The 25,091-nt window shown below is 32.8% G+C and overlaps 1 protein-coding gene and 1 long non-coding RNA gene across 2 annotated transcripts; both read right to left on the bottom strand.

The window, feature by feature from the left end:
- Positions 1-868: 868 nt before the first annotated feature.
- LOC114321513 (26S proteasome non-ATPase regulatory subunit 13 homolog B) lies at positions 869-14,211 on the bottom strand. The gene is made up of 6 exons (XM_082895834.1): positions 13,870-14,211; positions 5,599-6,045; positions 4,767-4,847; positions 2,251-2,447; positions 2,070-2,169; positions 869-1,425 (listed from the first exon to the last, which is right to left on the bottom strand). Exons 1-6 carry the CDS (start codon positions 14,017-14,019, stop codon positions 1,240-1,242), a joined length of 1,161 nt encoding a protein of 386 aa, XP_082751960.1. The 5' UTR covers positions 14,020-14,211; the 3' UTR covers positions 869-1,239.
- Positions 14,212-22,777: 8,566 nt separating this feature from the next.
- On the bottom strand, positions 22,778-24,663 carry LOC114321512 (uncharacterized). Its single transcript, XR_003650303.2, has 2 exons — positions 24,535-24,663; positions 22,778-23,005 (listed from the first exon to the last, which is right to left on the bottom strand). It is a non-coding gene; the product is annotated as an uncharacterized LOC114321512 (long non-coding RNA).
- Between the last annotated feature and the right edge of the window lie 428 nt (positions 24,664-25,091).

The following is a 25,091-nucleotide window of genomic DNA, read 5'->3' as shown; positions in this document are numbered from 1 at the left end:
GAAAAATATTTTTAAATTAAACCTCGTTTAAGAATATATTATTTTAATAATTTTTTAATTTTTAACTAAAATATGAGATAAAAAAATTATTTAGTGTGTTTGATTTGAGTTTTTTCGATTAAATTTTTTGAAAACTAATTTTTTTTAATTTTCGTATTTTTTTTGTTTTTAGTGAATATTTTTAAAATTTTAAACATTTTTTTTACTTTTTTAGATGACCTTACTTAGATGTATCTAAAAAATAAAAAATTTATGAAAAAATATTTTCAAAAATTAATAAATACAAAAAATGTACTAAATTCTCTTTTTTTTTTTGGTATTTAGTGAATTTTTAAAAGATTTTTTTTACAATTTTTTTACTTTTTAAATATATTTATGTTAGGTATGTTTAAAAAGTAAAAAAAAATACTTAAAATATTAAAAAAAATTCAGTAAAAACAAAAAAATACGAAAAATAAAAAAATAAAATTTTCTAAAAAGTGTTTTTGAAAAAGTAGAACCAAGCAAAGTGATTATGCTTATAATAATTTTTTGATTTTTTACGAAAATATATACAAAAAATAATGATAAAAAAATCTTTAACTTTTTAATATAGTTTATAAACTTTTTAATTTTTTTAGTAACTTTTTAACTTTTAAGCTAAAACTGTAACACGCCAAACAAAGCCTTAGTGGAAGTAAAATCATAACTTCTTCATGACTTTGTAATTAATTTTTGGCAAATCCTTACACGTAAAATCTCCTAAAAAAATCAGACGCAGACTTCCCATTTATAGCGTCTCCTCCATGTTTCAATCCCATTCAAAATGACACTTTGAAAACAAAATCCCACTGTTATCCGGAAATAATTAGTAAATAACCTGTGAAAATAGTGAAATAGAAATTCAATTCATCCACCAAATTATAGATGATATCAGAATGTAACTCTCAGAAGATTTCCACTACATTGTTCGACAAATAACCCACTAAAAGAGTGAAACAGCCGTTTTTAAAGCGACTCACTGGGTCTGTCAACATGCCACAGTAAATCTGAAAAATTAGAAGTACAAGAGAAGCTGATCCTTTCAAAACAAAAAAAAAAAATAATGCAAGAAATAATTAAAGCAAAATATGTAATGAAGCATACAAAGATGGCCCAAGCAACTAACAATGTTTCTTCTTTGCAGCAGTTACTGGTTCTTCTTGGGCGTTAAAAAAAACGATTGTTACAGAGAACAGGAAGGAACTCAAGGAACAAACACTAAGATGCAACTAGATCAGGTGTTTCTGCCTCTACAGATAACAAAGCGGTGTGTACTTTGTCCACCCAATTGTCCAGTCGATCACGCAGAGATTTTATCTGTGGAACACCTAATACTCTTGGTTGCACCCATGAAACGTGGACGGTTCCCTCGACTTGATCAATTATCCCCTCGATGAGATGAACCTGCAGTGAAATTCTCCAATGTTTAAACCTTTGAATAGACAAACTTCCATAGAATTTCAAAAAGACAAGTGACAATATGTGTGGAGAAAGTGAGAGACAAAGAAAAGATTCAGCACTGCTGGTAACATCTTCAAGGTGGAATTTATGAGATTCAGTGTAGCAAATGTTGCACCAGAAATGAGAATGCATTCGCAGATGGTGATTCACTTTAATTGAAATTTTATTCAGCTAAAACCCAAGCTACTTGTATTGTATGCATGTATGAGACAAACCCACCATTCTTTTTTTAAACTTTAGCTTTATTTCTGTTTAGGATTTAAGCAAAGCATAATAGTTCCTTTTCTCAAGCAATTCGTCTACTCCTGTTCCCAATACGTTTTTTTTAATTTCAGCAAAATGATTGTTTTATATCATCCATATGAGCATTTAGTTACAAATCTATTGATTGAATAGAAGCTAGCAGTAATTATTTTCAGTTGTAGGAGCAAGTTATTCAGTGAGACCCAGCACACTTCATATATGCAATAAGAAAGAAAACAAACAACTGAAGAGTGAATGAAACTACTCGTATGAAATATATCTTGATCAATATTGTGTGTAAAGGACACTGGTTTTCGTAGTGCTGATTCAATATAGGGACTTACAGAAAGGCTTTTCATGAGAAGATACTCCACATCCTCCACAGTAAGTTTTGTGCGTTCTGCAATGATACTCAGTGGAATGGTTCTATCTTCTGATGGTCGACTGCAAGGAACCAACATCTCAATTAAATTTGGTAAACATGAAAAGCTGATAACATTTAGCAACAATGGCTCTCTAACACACCTGAAGATGATTTCCATCAAACAGAGAATGTTAATCTTTTCTAGGAGCTTTTTCTCGTTCTCCACTAGCGCTGGTTGAGCACTCAGAGCAGCTCTATGCACTTGGCACAATTCTTGGTAACGAACTAAATCACCAGAGTTGAATGCTTCAAGAATATAGTAGAGCCATTCAACCTTTGTCCCCAGAAGACTCTTTATCTGTATCAATTGAAGCACGTCATAATCAACAATAAGTACAAATTTACTGAAGGGCAAAGCGCAAAGCCAATAATGTGTTCATGCCAGTCCCATCCAAAAGAAAATGTGTTGTGAAGAAATGCAACAAAACTCAAAGAAAATCTCAGGTAAAGAATGTCAGAACCCTTATGTTATCTTCGACATTACCAATACTTGAAATATGCCCCAAAAAACATAAAATCTTATTTTGGTCTTACAATTATATTGTTTTTTCTGCTTACCCAACAGCATATCTTTGGAGCAAATACCATACAAATACAATACCCATCAACCCCCTTTATAACCCACCTCTCTGTAGGATACTATACTACTTTCAAGTTGCCAAATATTCTTTATTTAGGCATAATTGCTCTGCACTATGTATATCACCATAGTACTAGTCATAGCGAAAAATATATTTTATGCATTCCTATTGATCCACCCACACATCATTTTATAAAATCATTACCAGGAGTTGAACTCCTGGCTAACTGGTCATGGTGCTCACTTGTCCTGCTACCATACACGATAAGTGCAGTGATGAAACAAGTGGAAATTTCATGTTTCCATATTTAAAAGTTTCGCCTTTCCAAGAACATGCTCACTCATATTTTTTGTTTCAGATTAAACTCAACACTATCTCAGCCACAACCTTCCCATATACACATTGTAAACCACCACTATTGCATTCAGTGCAACAATTTTACTCGGCCAACAATCACATAACTGGGAGAAAATTATCAGGCTCTTTTTCCAAGTTTCTGGTTTTGAGATGAAGTATGCTAGCGCCTGCATTGTTTACCTTTAAACATATGCAGATGTTTGAGCAACCATTCCTTTTTGAGTTTTGATATGACATAACATGAGTGCAAACTCTACACAAGCCATGCAAACATTTCCTTTTGTGCACATCAAAAATAGGGGTTCAAAGCACTACCATAAAAAGGTCTATGATATACTCGAGCATATGATCAAGGCATTTTATCCATATTGATTTTTGATCTATGGACTCCTTGTTTCAAAATTCCACATTTTAAAGAACAAATGCTTCCAATTGATTATAAATCAAAGCATCTCTTACTGAGACAATCTCTTTCGTTGCATCATTGTTCTATGGAAGCTTTATACCTATACTAAAGCAGTTCGGCAATGGTTCAAGTATGGCCTACTTGTTATCAACCACACCAGCATATAATTTATTGGTTCCATAACAAGCAGGAAAAAAATGAATTAACTGTAAAATCAAGTGCACAATAAAAAAAATCCAGTATGAAAACATACTTAACTACAACCAAATAAACAATGCGCTTCAGCATTCCCACAGACACTCAGCATTCCAAATATGCAATTTGTATGACAAGCAACCGTACAAGGTTACTGCCCAAAACTCATACAATACCATACCCAACAGAGAGATGCAATGCGTGTCAAGAGCAACAGTATGAGTCTATGATGATAGCACAAAACATCCATCATGTAACTCATACACTGTGTCGAAATAAGAGAGGGAGGAAATAAAAGGAGGAAGGAGAAGAAAAGAACCCCTTATATTAGGATTTTTTACTCTTATTTTATTAATCTGTTTTGCTTCTTGGTGTTGGTCCCCTTAAATTAAGGCATGTGTAGTTTTTAAACATGATCAAGTCTCAATCCTAGCCAATAACAGTCGAATAGAAGCTCAACCACATTGACTTTATCTATAAATATAGAAATGGGAATCAAGTCCCTGAACATACTTTTCACATGCAACAGGTGGTGTAAACAATATATTTACACAGTAAACGATGCACATATTAGCTTAAGTCATCATGACAACAAAAAAAGCAAACACTGTTTATTTCTAGTTTTCAAAATTCACTTTTCAGAAAATTTTACTTTTTCGTTTTCCGTATTTTTTTTTCCACTAAATTTTTTTAATATTTTAAGCAATTTTTTTAATTTTTAGAGACACCTAACATAAATACACTTAGAAAGTATAATATTTGTGAAAAAAATCTTTAAAAAATTCACTAAATACCAAAAATACAAAAAAAAAAAAAACGAAAATTCAGTATATTTTTCATATTTTTGTATATTTATTAATTTTTTAACAAAAAATTAAATATTTAGATACATCTAAGTAAGGTACATATAAAAAGTTTTAAAAAATTGCTTAAAATTTAAATATATTCTCTGGAAAAAAAAAAAAACACAAAAAACAAAAAACTCAATTTTCAGATAACTGAATTCAAAAACTTAAACCAAACACATTGAAAATAACTGAGAGGAAAGACACCCCTAAAAAAATAAAAAAATACTTACAATTGGATGTGCAAGCAGTTCCCCAAAATTGTATATGTTTTCTCCAAGCAAAGCAGACAGGGATAAATCAAATGCCAAATCCTAAAAGATAATAGAGAGTTAATACCAGCAGATGGAACGGGTATGCAATCACTCAAGAAAACATTAAAACAATCCACAATAACCAATTGAAATTCACTTTATGTTGAATCACTTTTCTGTCATTATATGTTTAACACACATCTTGGTAACAAAACAAATTCCAGTGTGAACTAAAATGCAGATTGATGTTTTGTTTGAAAAATCTAAGAATAAAGATTTGATTTCCATGTCACAAGGGGGAAAAGATCTGTATCAACAAAAGACTCTTCTAATGTTCTATTCTTTCAGTTACTGTTAAACAACCAATCTGAATATGATCAAAATACAAAGCTACAAGTACTGCTTGCACACAAGAGTGATTTACAGAAAAAATAAAGGCTCTTGTCAACTCAAACAAGAAACTAATGGTTGCCAATTACCTTGATTGTCAAAACATAGAGGATATTTTTCCAACAACACACTTGATCGTCATAACAGAGAAAAAATATTTTCCAAACAAATCCATTTTATAACTCTATCCAAACTAGGCAACAACAAGAGATAATAGAATAAAATTTACAAGAAAATTAAAAAATACAATAAGTGGATAATATTGAAACATGCTTTGATAATATCCATTCATAGCAACAAATTCTAACCACCTTCTAGTTTGTCATGAAAAAGTTAGCCTTAGTGAGTAACAGCATAGGAAATCATCAAAGACGTCATGAAGCTTTTGTAAAATAATAAAAACAAACACATGATTGCATACCAGCTTAAATGATTCTGATAGAGACTCCACTGATGTGTATGCCAGATAAAGAAGAGCACTTTTGTAAAATTCAGCAAATTCCTGTCGAGATTTGTAATACTGAGATGAAACCCAATAATAGTTAGCATACACAGTTGGATCAATGTCAGTCATGCTGTCAAGAGTACTCTTTCCATCTTCTAGAAGTTTCTTGCACTCTTTTTGGGTGCCTTTCTCAAGGTTGAAGATAGCAATTTGCATCTTAATGTAAAGGATTGGTTCCTCAATGCGCATCTCCCTAGTAGCACGAAGCTTTTCAATCACCCCTTCAAGATAACTAATGGCAGCTTCTTTCTCTGGATACTGCCGAGAAACTATGACAGCAAAATGTGCGAGCTTGAGAAGATTGATCTTGGTCTCAAAGTCAGTGATGAAATTATGATATAACTGTATGAGAGCATCACCAGCCTGATGATAATGAAAAAAATAAAAAAGAAAAAAAAAGAGGTGTTACATGCACATAAACAGAAAAATTAATGTAATGTGTTTAAGCATGTTTTTCCAGTAAGCACAAGCAGAAACTCATGTAGAATCAGCTATGCTACCATCAACACATAAAAAAAAGACAGTAGAGAAAGCAAAACAAGATTCAATTAAAAGTACGATCCAACCAAAAAAACTCAAAAACATCATATACAAGACATAGATAACTGATAGAAACTTCAGTTTCATTCCCATTACTAGTTGGTGATAAACAATCTAACCTTATCAACTTCAGTTACATGCATATTTTTCCTAGTCCATGTCATATGGCAAGCAGAGCACTTTAACCAAAGCTTATAAAAGGGTTTGAACTCTGACTTCCCATAAAGGTTTATGCAACGCCCAACTAGAAGTGCGAAACTTCCAACATCCCCAAAGTCACACTTCAGTTCCCTTCAAGTCATCCAAATTGCAACTCTCTTTCTTTCATGTTACAAATAAGGCAATGTGCAACTGTCTGGTAAGGTGTGGCATTCAATCAAACAAACAGCCTTGATGCCAATTGAAAGTTCTCTTCTCCAAATAACATAAACGATTTCCGGTGAAATCAGACTGACATCTGTGAAGCAACATGTAAGTGTCCTAGTTCATCGGGTGTGAACCTTGCATGATAGCATCTATTGCTGTGTTACATGGACTCCTCTATTTCCACAAAGTACCCGTGTTCACCGGATATGACATGGGTAAGGATGTGGGAGATGTGTCCAACACTCATACCCAATTTAGACACTAAGATCCTTTAATTTGTTACAATCTATGATGCACGAACACGAACACGGACACGGGACATGACACGGACACGGGGATACGCAAATTTTCAAAAAATAGGGAACACGACACGCTGGGGACACGTTCAATACATATAATTTTATTTTTTTTATTATATGTAAAATTAAAAAATATAAATATTATTTATTTATTTTAATATCAAATATTATTCACAAATTAAAATTTTCTTATAAATAAAATAATTTATTTAAACAAATAATAATATCTAAAAAATAGAAAAAAGGAAAAGAAAAAAAAAGAAAAAAAAGATTTTTGTTCAAATATATATCTAGTATATAATATATATACTATTATTATTAGTATATAAATATAAATATGTATATATATTATTAGTATATAATGTATATAGCGATCGATGGTCAAACGAGGGCGCCGAAACACCATAGCAAGAGAGAGAGAGAGAGAGCAGATAGCGATTGATAGTCAAAGGAGAGGGCCGAAACACCATAGCGAGAGAGACAGAGAGAGAGAGAGAGAGCAGAGAGGGAGACGACACAGACGAGGAAGACGACACAGACGAAACGAAGAAAGAAGAAAAAAAATGAAGAAAAACAGAAGAAAAGAAGAAGATCGAAGAAGAGATTTGAAGAATCGAAGAACATACCTGATCTAGGGCTCCATTTCAACAGGTTCTTCACCCTCTCTCTCTCTTTCTCTCTCTCTCTCTCTCTGCAACAGGTTAGGGTTTCTCTCCCTCTCTGTCCATAATGTGTCCATAGCGTGTCCAACAGTGTCCAAACGAGTATCCAGCTGCAAAAATTAAAAAAAAAAAAAGGACACGTTGGGTAGAGTGTCGAACATGTGTCCACCGCGTGTCCGTGTCCGACACCCAAACGTTGCCTTAGGAGACGTGTCCGTGCTACATAGGTTACAATATATGAAGAAGAAAAAAACTCACATTTGCTAGCAAAGCACTATTTTTAACCTCATGAATTAAATATAGAAATTTTAGGCCGCGTTTGGTTTAGTTTTGGAATTGTGATTCTCTTTTTGGAGTTGTGATTTGAGGGTGGAATTGTGAATTGAGTTTTGAAAAGAGAAAATTTGTTTGGCTATGAGTTTTAAAAAGTGTTTCGAAAGGTGTTTTTGAATTTTGAATTTTGAAAAGAACGGATTAGGTCTACCCGGTCGTCTGCCCGGATTTGTTTTTTTTGGGCAATTGCAACCATTTATTTGAAAACAAAATTTTATACTTGTTTTAGATATATTTTAAATATAGAAATTAATTTTTTTAGATTTTTTATAAAAATAATTTAATAATCTCATCACTAATCATTTTCAACACTATATCATCAAAGAGTTTTGAAAAGAGTTTTGAATTAAGTTTTGTGTTGTGTATTTGGTTATGAGTTTTGAAATTAGTTTTTGAATTGAGCTTTGTGTAATTTTGAGTTATGTGTTTGGTTATAAATTTTGAAAAGTGCTTTGAAAATTTTGCCTTTGGATTCCAAAGGCAAACCAAAAGGAGCCTTATATTTTTCCTTAACCCTATTTAATTTCTAGTATATTTTTATATAATTCGCAACATCTTATCTGAGAATATTATATCATATGCAATATAAATGTGTATATAGGAATGGCAGCGGGCCGGGCCGGGCCGGGCGGGGCCGGGCCGGGCCGGGCGGGGCCGGGCCGGGCCGGGCCGGGGATTACCCTCCTCGTCCTCGTCCTCGATCTCCGAAACTACCATGTTCCCCGTCCCCAGCCCCGATCCCCAGCGGGGAATCCATCAACCCCCCCAACCCCGCCCCCTACGGGGATCGGGTTTCCTCGACCCCGGTTTATCCCCGTACTCATCATCAACATCATTCACAATCAGCAACATCATCACAAAAAAAAAAGTTCAAAAATCATCAACATAAACATTATCAACGGCAGCAAGCAACATCAAAAAAAAAAAAAAAAAAAAAAAAATCATCAACACATCATCAAGGCAGCAACATCATCAAAAAATAAAAATAAAAAAAGTAGAGACAGATCTGGCGAAGGAGGGACGAAGTCGGCGATGGCAGTGGCGGTGGTGGGATCTTCTCAAATCTGCCGTGGCAGAGAGAGAAGGAGGCGGAGGAGGAGACGAGAGGCGACGCCGACGGAGGAGGCGAGAGGCGACGAAGCCGACGGAGGACGAGGCCGCGAGAGACGACGGAGGAGGAGGCGGCGGTGGCGGCCTGGAGGAGGAGGAGGCGGCGAGAGGAGGAGGTGCCGATTGCAGAGGGTAGAAAGAGAGAGAGAGAGAGATCAGAGAGTGAGAGTGACGGTGAGAGTGAGAGAGACAGATCAGGGGGGTTATGTTATATATATATGAATGGGATATGGGGTATTATGATAATTTTATTTCGGGGGAAAAACGGGCCGGGGACGGGGCTGTGAAAGTGATCCCCGTCCCCAGCCCGAAACTGATCGGGGATTTAATTTCAAATACCATCCCCGGCCCATCGAGGGTATTTTTCGGAAAAAAACCGCTCTTATCGGGGACGAGGGGTCGAGTCCCCATCGGACCGGATTTAAATTGCCATCCCTATGTGTATATGACACGTCTCCCTACTCATACCCAATTTTGGATATGTATCCTAAGATTCTAGGATTTAAATTTATGAAGGTCTGATACTTGGATACACACGTACCTGAGTCCATGTAACATAGATCTATTATTCATTATCAAGGTTCTGAAAAGCGGTTGCGGTTGCGGTTGCGGTTGCGGTTGCAGTCGCCATAACTGTGGCGGTGGCACGGTCGCGGTTGTGGGGTGTAACGGCCGTGGCGTAACGGTTGCGGTAATCGGAACCGTGAATTTTTTTATTTTTCACACAATTTGAAAAAAACTTACCGATACGCATATTTTTTTTCCATGATCATATTTAGGCCAAGTTTGGCAACCCAAAAATAATCCATCTTTTTATCTTTTTTCCATCACATCACCTCTACTTTTCTGCACATCTTTTCATAAAAAGACAAAAAGTGCACTTATTTAGGTCATCCCAAACAACCCCTTATTAGGTTTAAAATAAATATTGGTCATTTTTTGTAAATTTTTAAGTATGATCCAATATATTTTACATTTTTAAATCACTATAAACTAAGTTTTTTACATTTTATTTTAATAATTAATGACTTTATATTATATAAAAAAAATCAATCAATCACTAACTATTATATATAAGATAAACAATGACAAAAGTAAGAGAATAAATAAGAGCCTAAATATATATATATTTTAACCAAGCCAAATAGATAATGACCACACTTATTATTATTATTAAACAATATATAGATAGACACACACACAAACAAACAAAATGATTGAGTGATAGCAGCTGAATAGAATAGCATAGGTTTTACAGTTTCAGCAAATCAATAACATGTTCTTCATCTTCCCTCTTCTCTCTCTCTATCTTTTGCTCCTCCATCTTCTCTCTTTATCTTTCCTCTTCTCTCTATCCCTCTTTCCTCATTTTCAGCATTTTTTTTTGTGTGTGTTTTCAAAAGAAGCAGTTTGGAACCGTTACGTAACGGTGCATAACAGGTCGTCACGGCTGTTATGGCACCGTTACAACCGCTACAGCAGCCGCTACGGCCGACACACCTATGAATTTCAATCACACTGCAAAAGCGGCCGTAACGGGTGGCGGTAACCACCACAACTGTTACGTAGCTTTTTAAAACATTAATTATAAGAATTTAGACGAATCCAAGGTAGATAGTTCATTTTTACACAACCACCTTGTACACCATGATTCATATAACAAATGTACCATGCCTGTTTCCAAAAGTACGCTTATAGCTACTTGGCACTTGGTCCATGAACTCTTGAGTACCAAAAGGAAAGAGCATTATAAGTTGCCTCTCCAACTCTTTACAATCCCTTTGCAAGAAAAAGAATATGAATCCTTGAAGAAGGTTATGATAGAAGCAGATGTTAAAAACCCAATGTTCAGCTGGACTTGTGATCTTGCTTTTAGAGGAGGTTCTTCAAGACAATTCTAGAACAACGAGTTTAGTGTAAATGTTAGAGAAATTCCTTTCTCCCTTCCTCACTCCTTGCAAACCTCCTGTGATGTTTTAAGACTAGTGGCACCTTGCTAACCTTTTCTTTCAGAATATATTAAGGGTTGTTTTGGGAAGTTGGTTAAAGCAGATTTTTTGACTTTTTTTTTTTGAAAAAACGTGTAAAAAAGTAGAGTGGTAATGTGACCCAAAATAGGTTAAAAGCTGATTTTTGGCTTTTAGCCAAGTTCCCAAATTGAGCCTAAGTGGTAATAGTGGCCAACAATGTAGGGATTGGGAAGATAGAACATGAACTTCACCATGTGCCACTATAAAATACCTTGCAACTCTAGCAATCCAATTACATGATTAACTTTTCAACGACCACAACCTTTGAATCACTTAAACTCATCCATCTCAGGGACAATGGTCTACCTATTAAACTCTATGGGTAGGGGGGCTAATATAAGTAACTCCCAAGGTGTCATATCTTCAAATTTTGTAATTAATTCATAAGTTTCACAAAGATCAGAGAGAATAACTTCGGAAGTACTGCTTTAAAACCAGAGATAACACAATCTGTTGAAGCAGTTCCAGACTTTTCATAGATTGATATAAAACCATGTTAGTCAATAACTACTAAGCTGCTCTAAACCTACTGACCACCTTGATGGCAAGGTATGATTGCTAGATCACGTCAGTTGGTCTAATGGAAAAATAAATTTATCTGATTTTTATCCCCCTGAACAGTGGGGCTTTAACATTTTGTACTACTGAGTACATGCAGTGTTACATGGACTCTTCTATTTCCCCCACAATACCCGTGTCCACCGGATATGACATGGATAAGGGTGTGGGATATGTGTCCGACGCTCGTACCCAATTTAGACACTCAGATCCTTTAATTTGTGACAATACATGAAGAAAAAGAAACTTGCATTTGTTAGTAAAGCAATATTTTTAGGCTCCCACATGAATTAGATATAGAAATTTCATATTTTTTCTAAATCATATTTAATTTCTAATATATTTTTACATAATTTAAATCATCTCATCCGAGAATATTATATAATATGCAATATATATGTGCATATGACGTGTCCCCGTATCCATATCCAATTTTGGATACATACCCCAAGATCCTAAGATTTAAATTTATGAAGGTCTGACGCTTGGATACACACCCGCACCCGACACTCGTACCCGAGTCCATGTAACATAGAGTACATGTACACGTTTTCTGCATGCAGTGCTGTACTCCTTTGATTTTAGACAGTGATACAACCTTTAAAACTCACACACTTTGAACTTTTATGGCACTGTCTTGTTAAACAATCCAATGATCCAATGATGATGAAATGCATAATGTGAGACATCACATTGATTAGGCACTGACTTCTCTGCAGTTTGAGTATATTTTTGGAGTTAGATGAAAAATCATGGCAAATATACTTTCCACAGTCTCAAGAGGTTTTGATGTCTTGCTTAATTCTAATTCCTTACTCCTCTCAGTCTGCATAATTTGATGATCAATCCATGGACTTCGAAGCCCTTTGGAGCAGAAAGTTGTGCTTTCAACATATTTGCATTATTTATTTTGAAATTAGCAACACCAGACCTGTTTTAGTAAAGAATGAGTAGCCTTCTCACTAATCAAACAATAAACGTGGCTACAGCTATTATTCCTAGGTTACCCTTTTGAATTGTGCAATACGTGAAACTCAATTTGTACCTAAACCTCCCTGAAAAAAAGAGTACCTTGGATCCAGATTTATCTGAAAATCCATTCAGAATGAAATAAGTGGACAATAATACTTCATCCAACAAAACCATAAGGTCATGTTTGATTCACAATACTAATAGTGAGGTATTAATAATCCTATCAAATTAGTGTAGTATTAACTATCCCACCCCTACCCCATTACTAATAATCCTACAAATTTGTTGGATTAATTATCCATTGGATTAATAGTCCTAAACCAAAATGTCAAAACAAACATAGGATGATTGGGCCCACGAATTAACAATCCTAATCCCATGCTTTACTCCTTCCAATCAAACATGCCCTAAATGTACAATTCTCTCCACATAATTAACCATCTCAGGCAAAAAGCACACAAGCCTTTGAGACGCAAGCAATATAAAATTCATCTTAAAGATCCTTATCCCACAGGTTCATGACACCATCAAACAACTAACTTCCAAAAGATTACACACCAGCAGATTGCGCTAATCAGTGCTTGACGGATTTAACTCAACTCCTCATAAAAATATAAAAAAACAAATTATCTCAAGAAAGATTACACTCTTCATGTCAAATATTAGTATTACCCACCCAGCTTAATGATTAAATGCCTGATCTCCTTCCTAGACCTCTATATTGTAAGCTTGCTAATTAAGAGGATCAAATATCTCCTCAGCCGTGGATCAATCAAACTTCAAGAAATTCCCAAATTGGTCATATAAGCTGCATATATGAAAATTTGAACAGTGAATCTGATAACAGCTTTAGACTTCATTCTATCAATATTTAACTTAACACATTCTTTCTCAGTTTAGTAGCAAGAATATATTAAGGACAGGTCTTAAGGTTAACTCCACAATCCTCCACATCAAACTCTATCAAATCAAATTTTCACATGGGAAAGACCAGATCTTATTATAGACAAATTTAAATTCCCACCAAATGAGACAGTTTTTTCCATCTTTAGAAACATAACAACCAATAATACCCCCCAAAAAAATTCATTTTTTTTGTAATTTTTCAGGTCTCTCATAAACCAAAAAGCACGTGACTGTTGATATAACATTAAAACCCTAATTTTTCCCCCAGCCAAAGAGCAGAACACAATTTCATCAAAATCAAACAAGCAAAAACCCTAATATTGCCCTAAATTCATACTCTTCAGATAGCGAACTAATGCATGCATAGATAAACATACGAAAATTGACATCAAAAGGAAGAAGATGAGGGACCTGAAAGACGGCGAGAGCGACGAACTGTTCGAGCTTGAGAGTGAGCTGATTCCATAGCTTCCTCTGGTACAGATCTGCTAGGGTATTGTACCAATCGGAAAGTTCTGGATGGGCATTGCGAAGAGAATCCAGGTACTGTAGAGCGGCCATGGATGACTCGAGCGCTGAAGACGACGCTGGAGAGAGAGAGAGAGAGAGAGAGAGAAATCTTTATAAAACCTCTCTCCAATTCTGTCTTTTCTTGTTCTTAAAGAAAGGAATAGAACGAGACGGAAGATCAAAACCCTGGGTTTTACGGTAATTAGGATGATAATGAGGGGCATATTAGAAAAAAGGATAATTATCGGGTTGACCCACCACCACCAACGTAAGATGGTTTTCACAAGTAACAATTATCCAGCCCGTTAAGCAATGTCAGTTCAAATTATTTGAGAAATATTTTTTAAGGACTGGTCCTTTTTGATTTTTTTGCTATTTATTTGGATTAAAAAATCTCGTTTGAGAAGAGTATTTTGATCTTTTATAAGAGAAATAATGTAATGACTATAGATTAGATGTGATATTTTATTTTATTAAACTAAAAAACTTTTTTTTTTTTTGACTAAAATAATCTAAACCCACCCAACCTATTCTTTTCCAACGAAACCTAAATAATATGTTATAAATTTCAATTTATGCCTATTTTGATAATTAGAAAGAAAAAAAAAATCAACTTACTAATTTTTTTTTTATATTACAACATCTTTTTATTTTTTTCACGTTTTTCAAAAACGTTTTTCAAAACAAGTTAATATACAGGGGGTGAAAAAAAAAACACCACTCAAAACAGACCTTAATAAAATGTGAATCACATTTTAAACTATTTTTTTTATATCATTATCCTGGTACTTTTTGAAGCACATAGTATAATTCACCTTATTTGATTCTAATTTTTTAAAAATGAATTTTTTATTTCGTATTTTTTTTTTAATTTTAATTGAATTTTTTTTACTATTTTAAACAATTTTTTTACTTTTTAGATACATTTAATATAAATACAATTTAAAAATATAATATTTGTGAAAATACTAAAAAAAATATAAAAATTTAATACATTTTCATATTCTTGTATATTTATTGATTTTTTAAAATATTTTTTTACAAGTATTTTACTTTTTAGATACATTTAAGTTAGGTGGATCTAAAAAATTTGTTTAAAATATTTTTAAAAATTATTAAAAATATATATATATATATATGAAAAAAAAATTAAAAAAAACGCAAATTTTAAAAAATTAAATTTTAAAAATTGAAACCAAATAAGGTGATTATTTTTCAAATAACATTCACTTTGCTTGGTTTGGGTTTTCTAAGAACGCTTTTCATAAAATTTTTACTTTCTTGTTTTTCGTATTTTTTTTATTTTTACTAAATTCTTTTAATATTTTAAGCAATTTTTTTTTAATTTTTAGACACATCTAACATAAATACACTAAAAAAGTATAATTCTCGTGATTTTTAAAAAAAATTCACTAAATACCAAAAATACAAAAAAAAAAATTAGTATATTTTTCATATTTTTGTGTATTCATTAATTTTTTGAAATATTTTTTCACAAATATTTATTTTTTAGATACATCTATTTAACTAATTGTATTACTTAACCTCTTAACTATTAGTCTTCGTTTGGCATTGACTTTTTTAGTTGGCTTCTTTGTGTTGAGATTTTTTTTGCTTGTCTTTTTTAGTCTCGTTTGGTTTGACTTTTTTTAGTTTTTTTTACTTTTGTGACAGAAAAAGTATAATAATTATGATTTGGATGTGATATTTTATCTTATTAACTTATGTAGGTAATTTTGTCTTTTTGTACTTTTTTTAGCCAAAAATCTAAATCAAACGAAGCTTTAAGGGTTGTTTGGGGTGTCCTAAATAAGTGCACTTTTTGACTTTTTGGATTAAAAAGTTGATGAAAAAAAAGATGGTTGTTTAAATTAACTTTTTGACTTTTTATGAAAAAATGTGTATTAAAAAATTATATAAATTAGTGTGTATGGGAAGATTATGAGTGTGAGCGGCTGAATTGATGCTGAGAAATGAGTGGCTACTTTTCGGGTATTGCACTAGACGGTGTTGTTCGATCCATAGGGATTATCACGGGTCCTGTTTTGATCATCTAAGCCGTTCAATGTGTAAAACTCGTTAAATACTATATGCCTCTAAAAATCACGTTGATTGGATATCGATAGCTATCTGATTAGATTGGGTTTTCTTTAACCGTTAACTATAACACCATCCATTTTTTTGTATACAAAACTGATTTGATCATGTAGTTAGAGATATCTGATCTATGTGGTTTTTTATAGCCATATATTACTCGACGAGTTCTACACATTGAACGGTTTAGATTATCAAAACGAGACCCGTGATGGGTTCCCATGGGCCGAACAACAGTGTGTTAAAATTGCATCCCAACTGTTCAATTTTTTTTAAGAAACGCAGACACAGATCTGAACCGGTCAGATCTGTCAATTCTTTTTGTTTGTAAAATTAATTTTTTAATATTTTTTTGTTGTTGTGAATAGTGATAACTTTTTAACTTTTTGAATAACTTTTTGACTTTTTTGTCTTTTTTTGGACATGCCAAACTAGGCCTTAATTACCCTCAATGTCTCACTAATTGTTTTAGTTACCCTCCATCTCTCACTAATTGTATCACAAATTAACTACAAAAAAAAAAAACAAAATCACAAATTATCTTAAACATAATTTTTTTTCATCTCATAAACTAGCAAAAATAAATAAATAACTAAAATAACTAAATTTCCAAACGAGACCAGATAACAATAATTATGAATCTATCAACTACAAAAAAATTACAAAATCATTTAGTCTATCGTTTCGGAACTTGACTATTTTAATTGGCTTTTTGCTATTCTAATTTCAAAAATCATGTTTTGAATGATAGTTTTTTTTTAGTTGATTTGATGATTGTGAAAGAAAAAGTGAAATAATTATGTGAGATTTTGCCTTATTAACTACTTTAACATATTTTATCTTTATGGACTATTTTAATCCAAAAAAAAAAAAACTCTTAACCCAAGTTCCCAAATTCTCCTTTTATATTTGAAATGCCAAAATCGTGAGGGAATTCTAACATGCATATCACTGAAAATGGTATGCCATATGCACCCTTAGTTATGGCATTTTTTTTTTTAGGTATGACTAATTTTCTTCTTTAGTTATAGTATTATTTTAATTATGATTTATGAGTTCTTTAGTTATATCTCATGTTGTGTTTGGTTATGGTATATATATTTTTTAATCGTTACTTAGAAAATATAAAATTATGTCATTTTATCATTTAGTTATAATGTATATATGATATACACCTTTGAATAGTGTGTACCATAGTATTTTTCCTGAATAATGTTATATGCATCAATTTATGTACTAATTAGTGCATCAATTGATGATGTGGCATAATTTAAGAGGTTTTAGTATTTGTAATGTAATTAATAAGTGTGGTCAGTAATAATACTATAACTAGTGTTGGTATACTAGTTAGTACACCAATTGGTGCACATAGTACTACCGATTTTTCCTAAATCATGATTTTATAATTAAAAGAAGAGTAATGTTAGGGATCATGAAAAATATATCATGAAATACATCATGAAAATTTTTCATCCCTTGATTAGTCTTGATTAGTGTGTGGTGTTTTATTGTATGGGTAATCCAAAGGTTGAGAATCTTTCATGATAATATTCATGATATATTTTTCATGATCCCTAGTATTACTGTTAAAAGAATTAAATGAAATTGAGTGGAAGTTTAAAAAAAAATTAACTAATGTTTGGTTGTTTGGGAATGCACTAAATAAGTGCATTTATTTGATATGTGCATTTATTTTTGTTATATCACCTCTATATTTTTTACATATATTTTCATAAAAAATCAAAAAATACATTAAATGAACAAACCCCAAACACTAATCTCAATACATCATTTAAAATAGAAAAAATATCATTACAGTGTAGATTTGTAAAATTATTTTTTAATTAATGATAAATTATATATACATTAAACTATAAAATCATAAAATTTTCAATTGATAAGTAATTAAATTTTGAAAATCCCACTACAATGTAATTGTCCCATTAAAATAAGAGAAAATTAGTCTAGGGTCCCTCTCCCATTTTTCGTAATGGAAGAGATCCAAAACATATTATTTTTTTATGTCTAAGGTCCCTAAATATATATCAGAGAAATTTGTCTTCGAATAGGTCGATTTTTGACTCTTCAGTTGCTGCCTTGGGTTTAGTTGCCTCTCCAAATTCAAAACAATTTCACTTCATTCCAATTCCAATTCCAATTCCAATAGGAATTCATCAAAAAATGGATTTGAGGCGCTTTCTTTGGTATCTAATTCGGTCCTCATTTTGTTCATCGTAATGCCGAACATCTTCATGAGACTTTGTTGCTCTTGAATCTCCGCAAGCAACATAGTCACATGAGGGGGCGAAGAACCGAGCTGTTTCTTCAAGAAGCTCTGTTTTAACTTAGACAAAGATTTCAATTTGTACACCACAGCTTCATCAGCAGACTGAAACGCTTCGTAGTTGTAAGAAAACTGAGCAATTTGTAGCTCCGCGTAAGCGGCTTTGACAACTGAAATGGTGGCGAAGAGCTTCGTAGCAAAAGCTTTCATGGCAGCTCTGTTTCGAGACCTTGCTTCATCGTTATTGTTGTCTTCGTCGAAACGTTGTGAATCGTTTTTGAGTTTGTGGCCTTGAGGTATGAGCAAGCAAAACCCAGTGCTTGAAAGGGATTTTGAGGCTTTTCTGAGGTGAATGACTTAGTGGAAGGTTAATAGAAAAAAAGAATTTTTTCACTCCAATTGAGGAGGGTTGATTTCTCATCTGCAGACACAGATATCACATGCATACACACTGATAGAGACACACAACAGCACACTCGGATGAGGGAGAGGAAGATGGATACACGTTACACACCACAAAACACACAACACACAACACACACACGGCTATCACAGACCCATCACACATATGCACAGAACACAAAATTCAAAATTTCTTTGGAGATAAATTTTGAATTTATCTGGAGATAAATTCCGAAGTTAGAGAAATTTGGTTAAAACACATTCTGAAGTTAAAGAAATTTGGTTAAAACACATTCCGAACTCAGAGAAATTCAAAATTTCTCTGGAGAGAAATTCTGAAGTCCAGAGAAATTTTCAGAATTTCTCTACAGAGAAATTTTTGTGGACTAATTTTCTCTGGATCAACTTGAGGGACCTTGGACATTATGAAAATATTGAGTGTCCTTTATGCTGTAAAATCTTAATACCAAGGACCTTAAAAAAAATTCACCTTAAAATAATTGATGTCAATGAGTAGTTTTTTATTTAATTTATGATATACGCGAGTAGGATTAGTTATTGGATGTCAAATATAAGAAGAAGATGACGTAAAATATAATGCGAAAGTTGATTATTTTAGTTAGTTTTTTCTAATTATTTTTGCTTGGTTAAAAAAGTTGTGTTTGGGGAGTTTTTTTTTTAAATATTCTAAAAAAAAAATATTTAGAGAATTGACCCACTTTTCAAACTATTTGGAAAACTAACTTACTTTTTGAAATCGCATTTTAAAAATGCCATGTTAAAATTGAAATTACATTTTCAATATGCAATTTCACTTTGAAATCGTAGGTTGAAAATGCAATTTATGATGACATGGTGAAATTGCATGTTCAACATGTGATTTCAATGTGAAATTGCACGTTGAAAATGCAATTTTAATTTCAAAATCGCATTTTCAAAATGCAATTTCAAAAACAAGTTAGTTTCCCAAATAGTTTGAAAAGTGGATCAATTATCTAAATAATTTTTTTTTTGGAAAGGTTGTTTTTTTTTTAGTTGATTTGATAATTGTGAAAGAAAAAATTATATGATTTTGGTTTGAATGTGATATTTTTGTTATGTTTGGCATAAATTTTTTGGAGCTAAAATGTTACAAAAAGATAAAATAAGCTAAAATGTCACATCCAAGTTATAATCATTTAATTTTTTCTCTCATAGAAATCAAAAAAGTCAAAAAGTTCATCCTTAACGAGACTTTTAACCCCAGGTTAAAATATTCAAAAACTTAATCCACATCTCAAACGAAGGCTTTGTCTTATTGACTATTTTAGAGTATTTTGTCTTTATTAGCTATTTTATTATAGTTTGAATATGACATTTTATCTTATTAATTATTTTCATCTATTTTGTATTTATTAACTATTTTAATCTCTAACCTACTTCCCAAGACACTATAAAATGGTGAAAAGCTCATCACCCTGATTTTTCGTATATTCATAAATAAAATGGTTGTTTTTATTTTAGTACTAATTTTATTTTGCCCTCGTTTGGGATCCTTGCTGGGCTATTTTAGCCATATGCAAACAAATTAGTCTATTTCAGCCATACGAGACAAAACCCATCACGTGCTGCCTGAAGCCTTTCAGGCAATGTTGAAATTACCAAACTACCCCCAGTTTGATTCCCTTTTCTGTCACACACAACAGCAAATCTAGCACATACCCATTCCCTTAGCTAAGGCTATCTCCAACGGTGCATCAAACCCTACATCAGATTTGAAATTTGATGAAAAAGTCATTTTTTCTCTCTTCAATGGTTTCACCAAATTGATATCAAAATGAGAACGGAACAAAACTTTCATCAAACTGAGGACAAGCTCCAGATTTCAGTATTTCATTGTGCTATAACGTTGGGGTGAGCCAACCAGTCAACCAGCCAGATATTCGACCGGTTGACCCACTGGTCGACCGGTTCCCTCAATTCTGCATATATTTTGTGGAACAAGTGCGAACTGGTTTATTTTGAGAAACAGGTTCAAATAGGTAGGTTATTTTGTGGACTAAGAATAAATTGAAGGGTGATACAAATTTAAATCCCCATGAAAATGTAATTGAAAAAGTTACATCCCATATACATATTTCAGAACTAGTCGTTCTGCATCACCAATTTCAATAATTTACCGTTGGGTTGACAGAGTATTTTGAAAATTTACAGTTGCTACTGTGCTCTATAAAATATATATGTTTCATAATATCATGCTGTGAATTTTAGTTGGGTTGACAAAGTATTTCATTTTCATAATAGCATTATATTATATACTGTGAATTTTGTTAGTTTTGTGTCATTATAAATTTTTTTTCCAGTGAGCTTTAGTTTATATTATCTGATTCTGAGGTTGAGTGTATATCATTCTAATATTTTTTAGTAAGTTAGATTTTGTATCTACTGAATTTGTTTCAAACTATGAAAGATTTTGAAATGTTTGAGGAATCACAAATGTTGGAGCACAACACTGATATTAATTTTATGTCGGAAACTTCACGAGTGCAGAACACTGATAATCATTTTATTTCAGAAATTTCTCGTGTTTCTCGTGGTAAAGCGTTCACAATTGTAGAAGATGAAACTTTATGCAGATCTTGGTTGGCAGTCTCGCAAGATCCCATTACTGGTAATAGTCAAACTATGGCTATATTTTGGGAACGAGTACTTGTTTATTTTAATTCACAGTTGAGCGGTGAATCAAATCGAAACTGTATTTCTTTGTCTCACCGTTGGTCTGGCATGCAAAAGGCAATTAATAAATTATGTGATTTTCTTGAACAAATTCAACTGAGGCAACAAAGATGCTACTGTTTCAAGAATAATGGTTGGCTTTTTTTGATGGCCTACGTATTGACTTTGCCATGCCTTTGGACAATTTTTCCACTCCTAATGCATGCAATCTAAACTTCCCAACATACTCGGAAATCCCCGAACCTCCCCAATAACAAGTAATCTAGCAATATCAGTTGGTGTTGGAGATCTCAGATATTTTGGTCCAAAGATTTCAATCACTGAATTACAAAATTGTTGTAAACTTTGAAGTGCAGTGCTTTCCTCGATACACATATAATCATCAACTACATCTGCTGTCACTCTATATGACAATATTCTCATAGCTGAAGTCATTTTTGTAAGGGAGATAATCCAACAATATGAGTTGCATCTTGTTTTTGAACAAAATATGAATTGTGTGCTTGGATTGCATTCAAAATTCACAGGATACAAAGGACGACGCATTTGAAAACATCTCCGAAATATTGTAGGTGAATACACTGGATTTGCCACAAAATAATCTGCAGACAACCTCTCATGACCCTGCCTTCTATCGCGGCGTACGTACTTATGGCCTACAACAGAACCACCTATTTTCTTTGAGCTATCACTTGACTGCAGAATCTGAATCATATTAGCATTATTCATCTCATAAGCCCCCAAAAGTGTGACCATATATTCATCATCAGACTCATTATCAGAAAAGGAGGAAGAAGAAGAGGATGAAAATAAAGTGAACATCATGGATTTTAAGGTATTCATTATGCTATGTTTTCTTTTAGCTATGATCGTATCACTTGTCTGGTTCGTATCACTTGTCTGGCATATGGATAATGTGTTTATATCAGATTTTAGAAGCAAATCATTGTTGGAGGCAACAAAAAACGAATAGTAAACAAATTGGGAACAAAAAATGAGGGAAAAAAAATAAAAATTCATAGCCTTACCGGTCGATCCACCGGACGACCCTTCCCTTTTGATGCACACCGTTGGAGCAAGCCATATCAGATTGAGATAATCAGCTATTTTTTACTCAGATTTGGTGAAAAAAGTAATTAACCATTGGAGATGCTCTAAGGCACCATTACACAAAGAATAAGGCGATTTTGACGAATCCTTCGCCAAAGAAGAAGAGCCACGGTTACTATACACATCTGAGGCCGATCAGAGTGCAAATCTGTGACGCCCCAATTTTTTTTTTACTTTTTTTTGTTGAGACATCATAACAATAACTTGCTAGATAAAAAATTTAACTACTAATTAGGAAATTTTAAATTCTTACATAGTCAAGGTCCAACAACAAAATAAAACTACAAGTTCACACACAACGTTACAACATAGTTAAATACTAATACAAGAGATAACATGATTTTATTTTGATAAAATATTGACTCTAAGTTAGCCAAGATTCGATATTAGTAGCAGCTCCAATTTCAGCCTCAGTCCCTTCTTCGACATAATCTGGCATGAAACGCCAGGGCAACAAAATATATGCCATGAGTTTTGCAACACAGTAAGAAAACATAACCAACCTACCATTCTTTTTGAGAAAAATAATGAGATTATAAACACGAGATAAAAATATAATCGTAAACATAAATTACAACCATTAAAATAACTCAAATAATTTTAATAACTTAGGTGACCCTTGAAATCTCACCAAAGAGGTTTAACTTACCAACCACTAAGTCATGGCCACGGTTAATTTGGAACCCCCCCTTGGTCAATTATTCAAGAACTACCAAAGATGCCTACGCCCGGAGTTATATACCCAAGCCGTAACATCCGTGGTCTGCCCCAAGGAAACGGTCTGCCAGGGGTACGTAACTTCTCTATGTGCCACCCGCACATCCACCCTTATTCCAAAACCAATTATCGATAAGGGTTCAAATAATCCTCGTGCCATCTTAGGGTTTCGCGACACAATTTACTTAAAAATTATTAAAAACCAGGGCTCACCCTGCATACCCGGTATTAACCCTCTATCAGTAACATTATTCATTTAGATTAATTCATAGATCAAACCCATAATCTAAAAATTTATCATGAAACTAGATTTCTCAAATTTCATCTTTTAGTTAGAAATTACCAGATTTGGCTTAGTATAGAATTTAAAATAAATTTTCAAATACATAGTAAAATCTGTCTCACAGTTTCAGATTTAGTTAAAAATTTGTATAAATTCGTAGAAAGCTCAAAAATTGTTGCCAAAATTCCTGGATGAACTAGAAATCATTATCAACAATTTTGTAGAAGAAATTATCTCGAAATTTTTGAGTATAAAATTGTCTAAAAATTTGGGTAAACATGCTGGCAGATTCAAAACAAATTATTCTCAACACAGTTCAGATTTAGTTAAAAATTTGTATAAATTCGTAGAAAGCTCAAAAATTGTTTCCAAAATTCTTGGATGAACTAGACATCATTATCAACAACTTTGTAGAATAAATCATTTCGAAATTTTTGAGTATAAAATTTTCTAAAAATTCGGGTAAACATGTTGGCAGATTCAAAACAAATTATTCTTAACACAGTTTCAGATTTAGTTAAAAATTTGTATAAATTCGTAGAAAGCTTAAAAATTGTTTCCAAAATTCCTGGATGAACTAGACATCATTATCAACAACTTTGTAGAAGAAATCATCTCGAAATTTTGAGTATAAAATTGTCTAAAAATTCGGATAAACATGCTGGCAGATTCAAAACAAATTATTCTCAACACAGTTTCAGATTTAGTTAAAAATTTGTATAAATTCGTAAAAAGCTCAAAAATTGTTTCCAAAATTCCTGGATGAACTAGACATCATTATCAACAACTTTTTAGAAGAAATCATCTCGAAATTGTGAGTATAAAATTATCTACAAATTTGGGTAAACATGTTGGCAGATTCAAAACAGATTATTCTCAACACTGTTTAGACAATTTATCATATATAATCTGAAAATTTCAAATATATAAAAAAATGAGAGGATTGAGAGGGTTTTCTTACTTAATAGTAGGATTCAAATGGGTGATGAAGTGGTAGAAAAATTTTGCTTCCGTAACCTTCCTCTCTTCTTTTCCTTTTACTGAATCTCTCCTCACCCGTATATACTCATTCTTTTGTTTGTATGTGTCCATGAACTAAGTCTACCTATGATATATATAGGCAGATAGATCTCTCTCTCTCTCTCTTCATGATGTTATTCCTTGCCATAAACTTCACTCTACCCAAAAGCCATCATTTGGTGGAATTCACCAAGCCAACATGCAAGTTAGCATGTGGCATACCTTTGCCACCGAATCTGATTCTCCTATATATATATATATATATATATATTTTCACTATTCTATATTTTAGGTAGGCTCTGAATAACATTAATTAATTTATTTATTTATTTATTTTCTTTTAAGAATAATTTAAATATGGGTTTTCACAAGATCGACCATCGAAGAGCAACCATCGAAGGTCGATCGGAGTGCAAATCGGCTGTTGTCCCCTAATTGAAGAGTAACCTTGCATCCTCGCCACAGTCGATCGTGAGATACACAAAAACATATTTATTT

This window comes from Camellia sinensis, chromosome 11 (genome assembly GCF_055761805.1).
Source record: "Camellia sinensis isolate YWXY chromosome 11, ASM5576180v1, whole genome shotgun sequence".
Lineage (NCBI taxonomy): Eukaryota > Viridiplantae > Streptophyta > Magnoliopsida > Ericales > Theaceae > Camellia > Camellia sinensis.
This window is presented reverse-complemented; position numbering and strand designations above follow the sequence as displayed.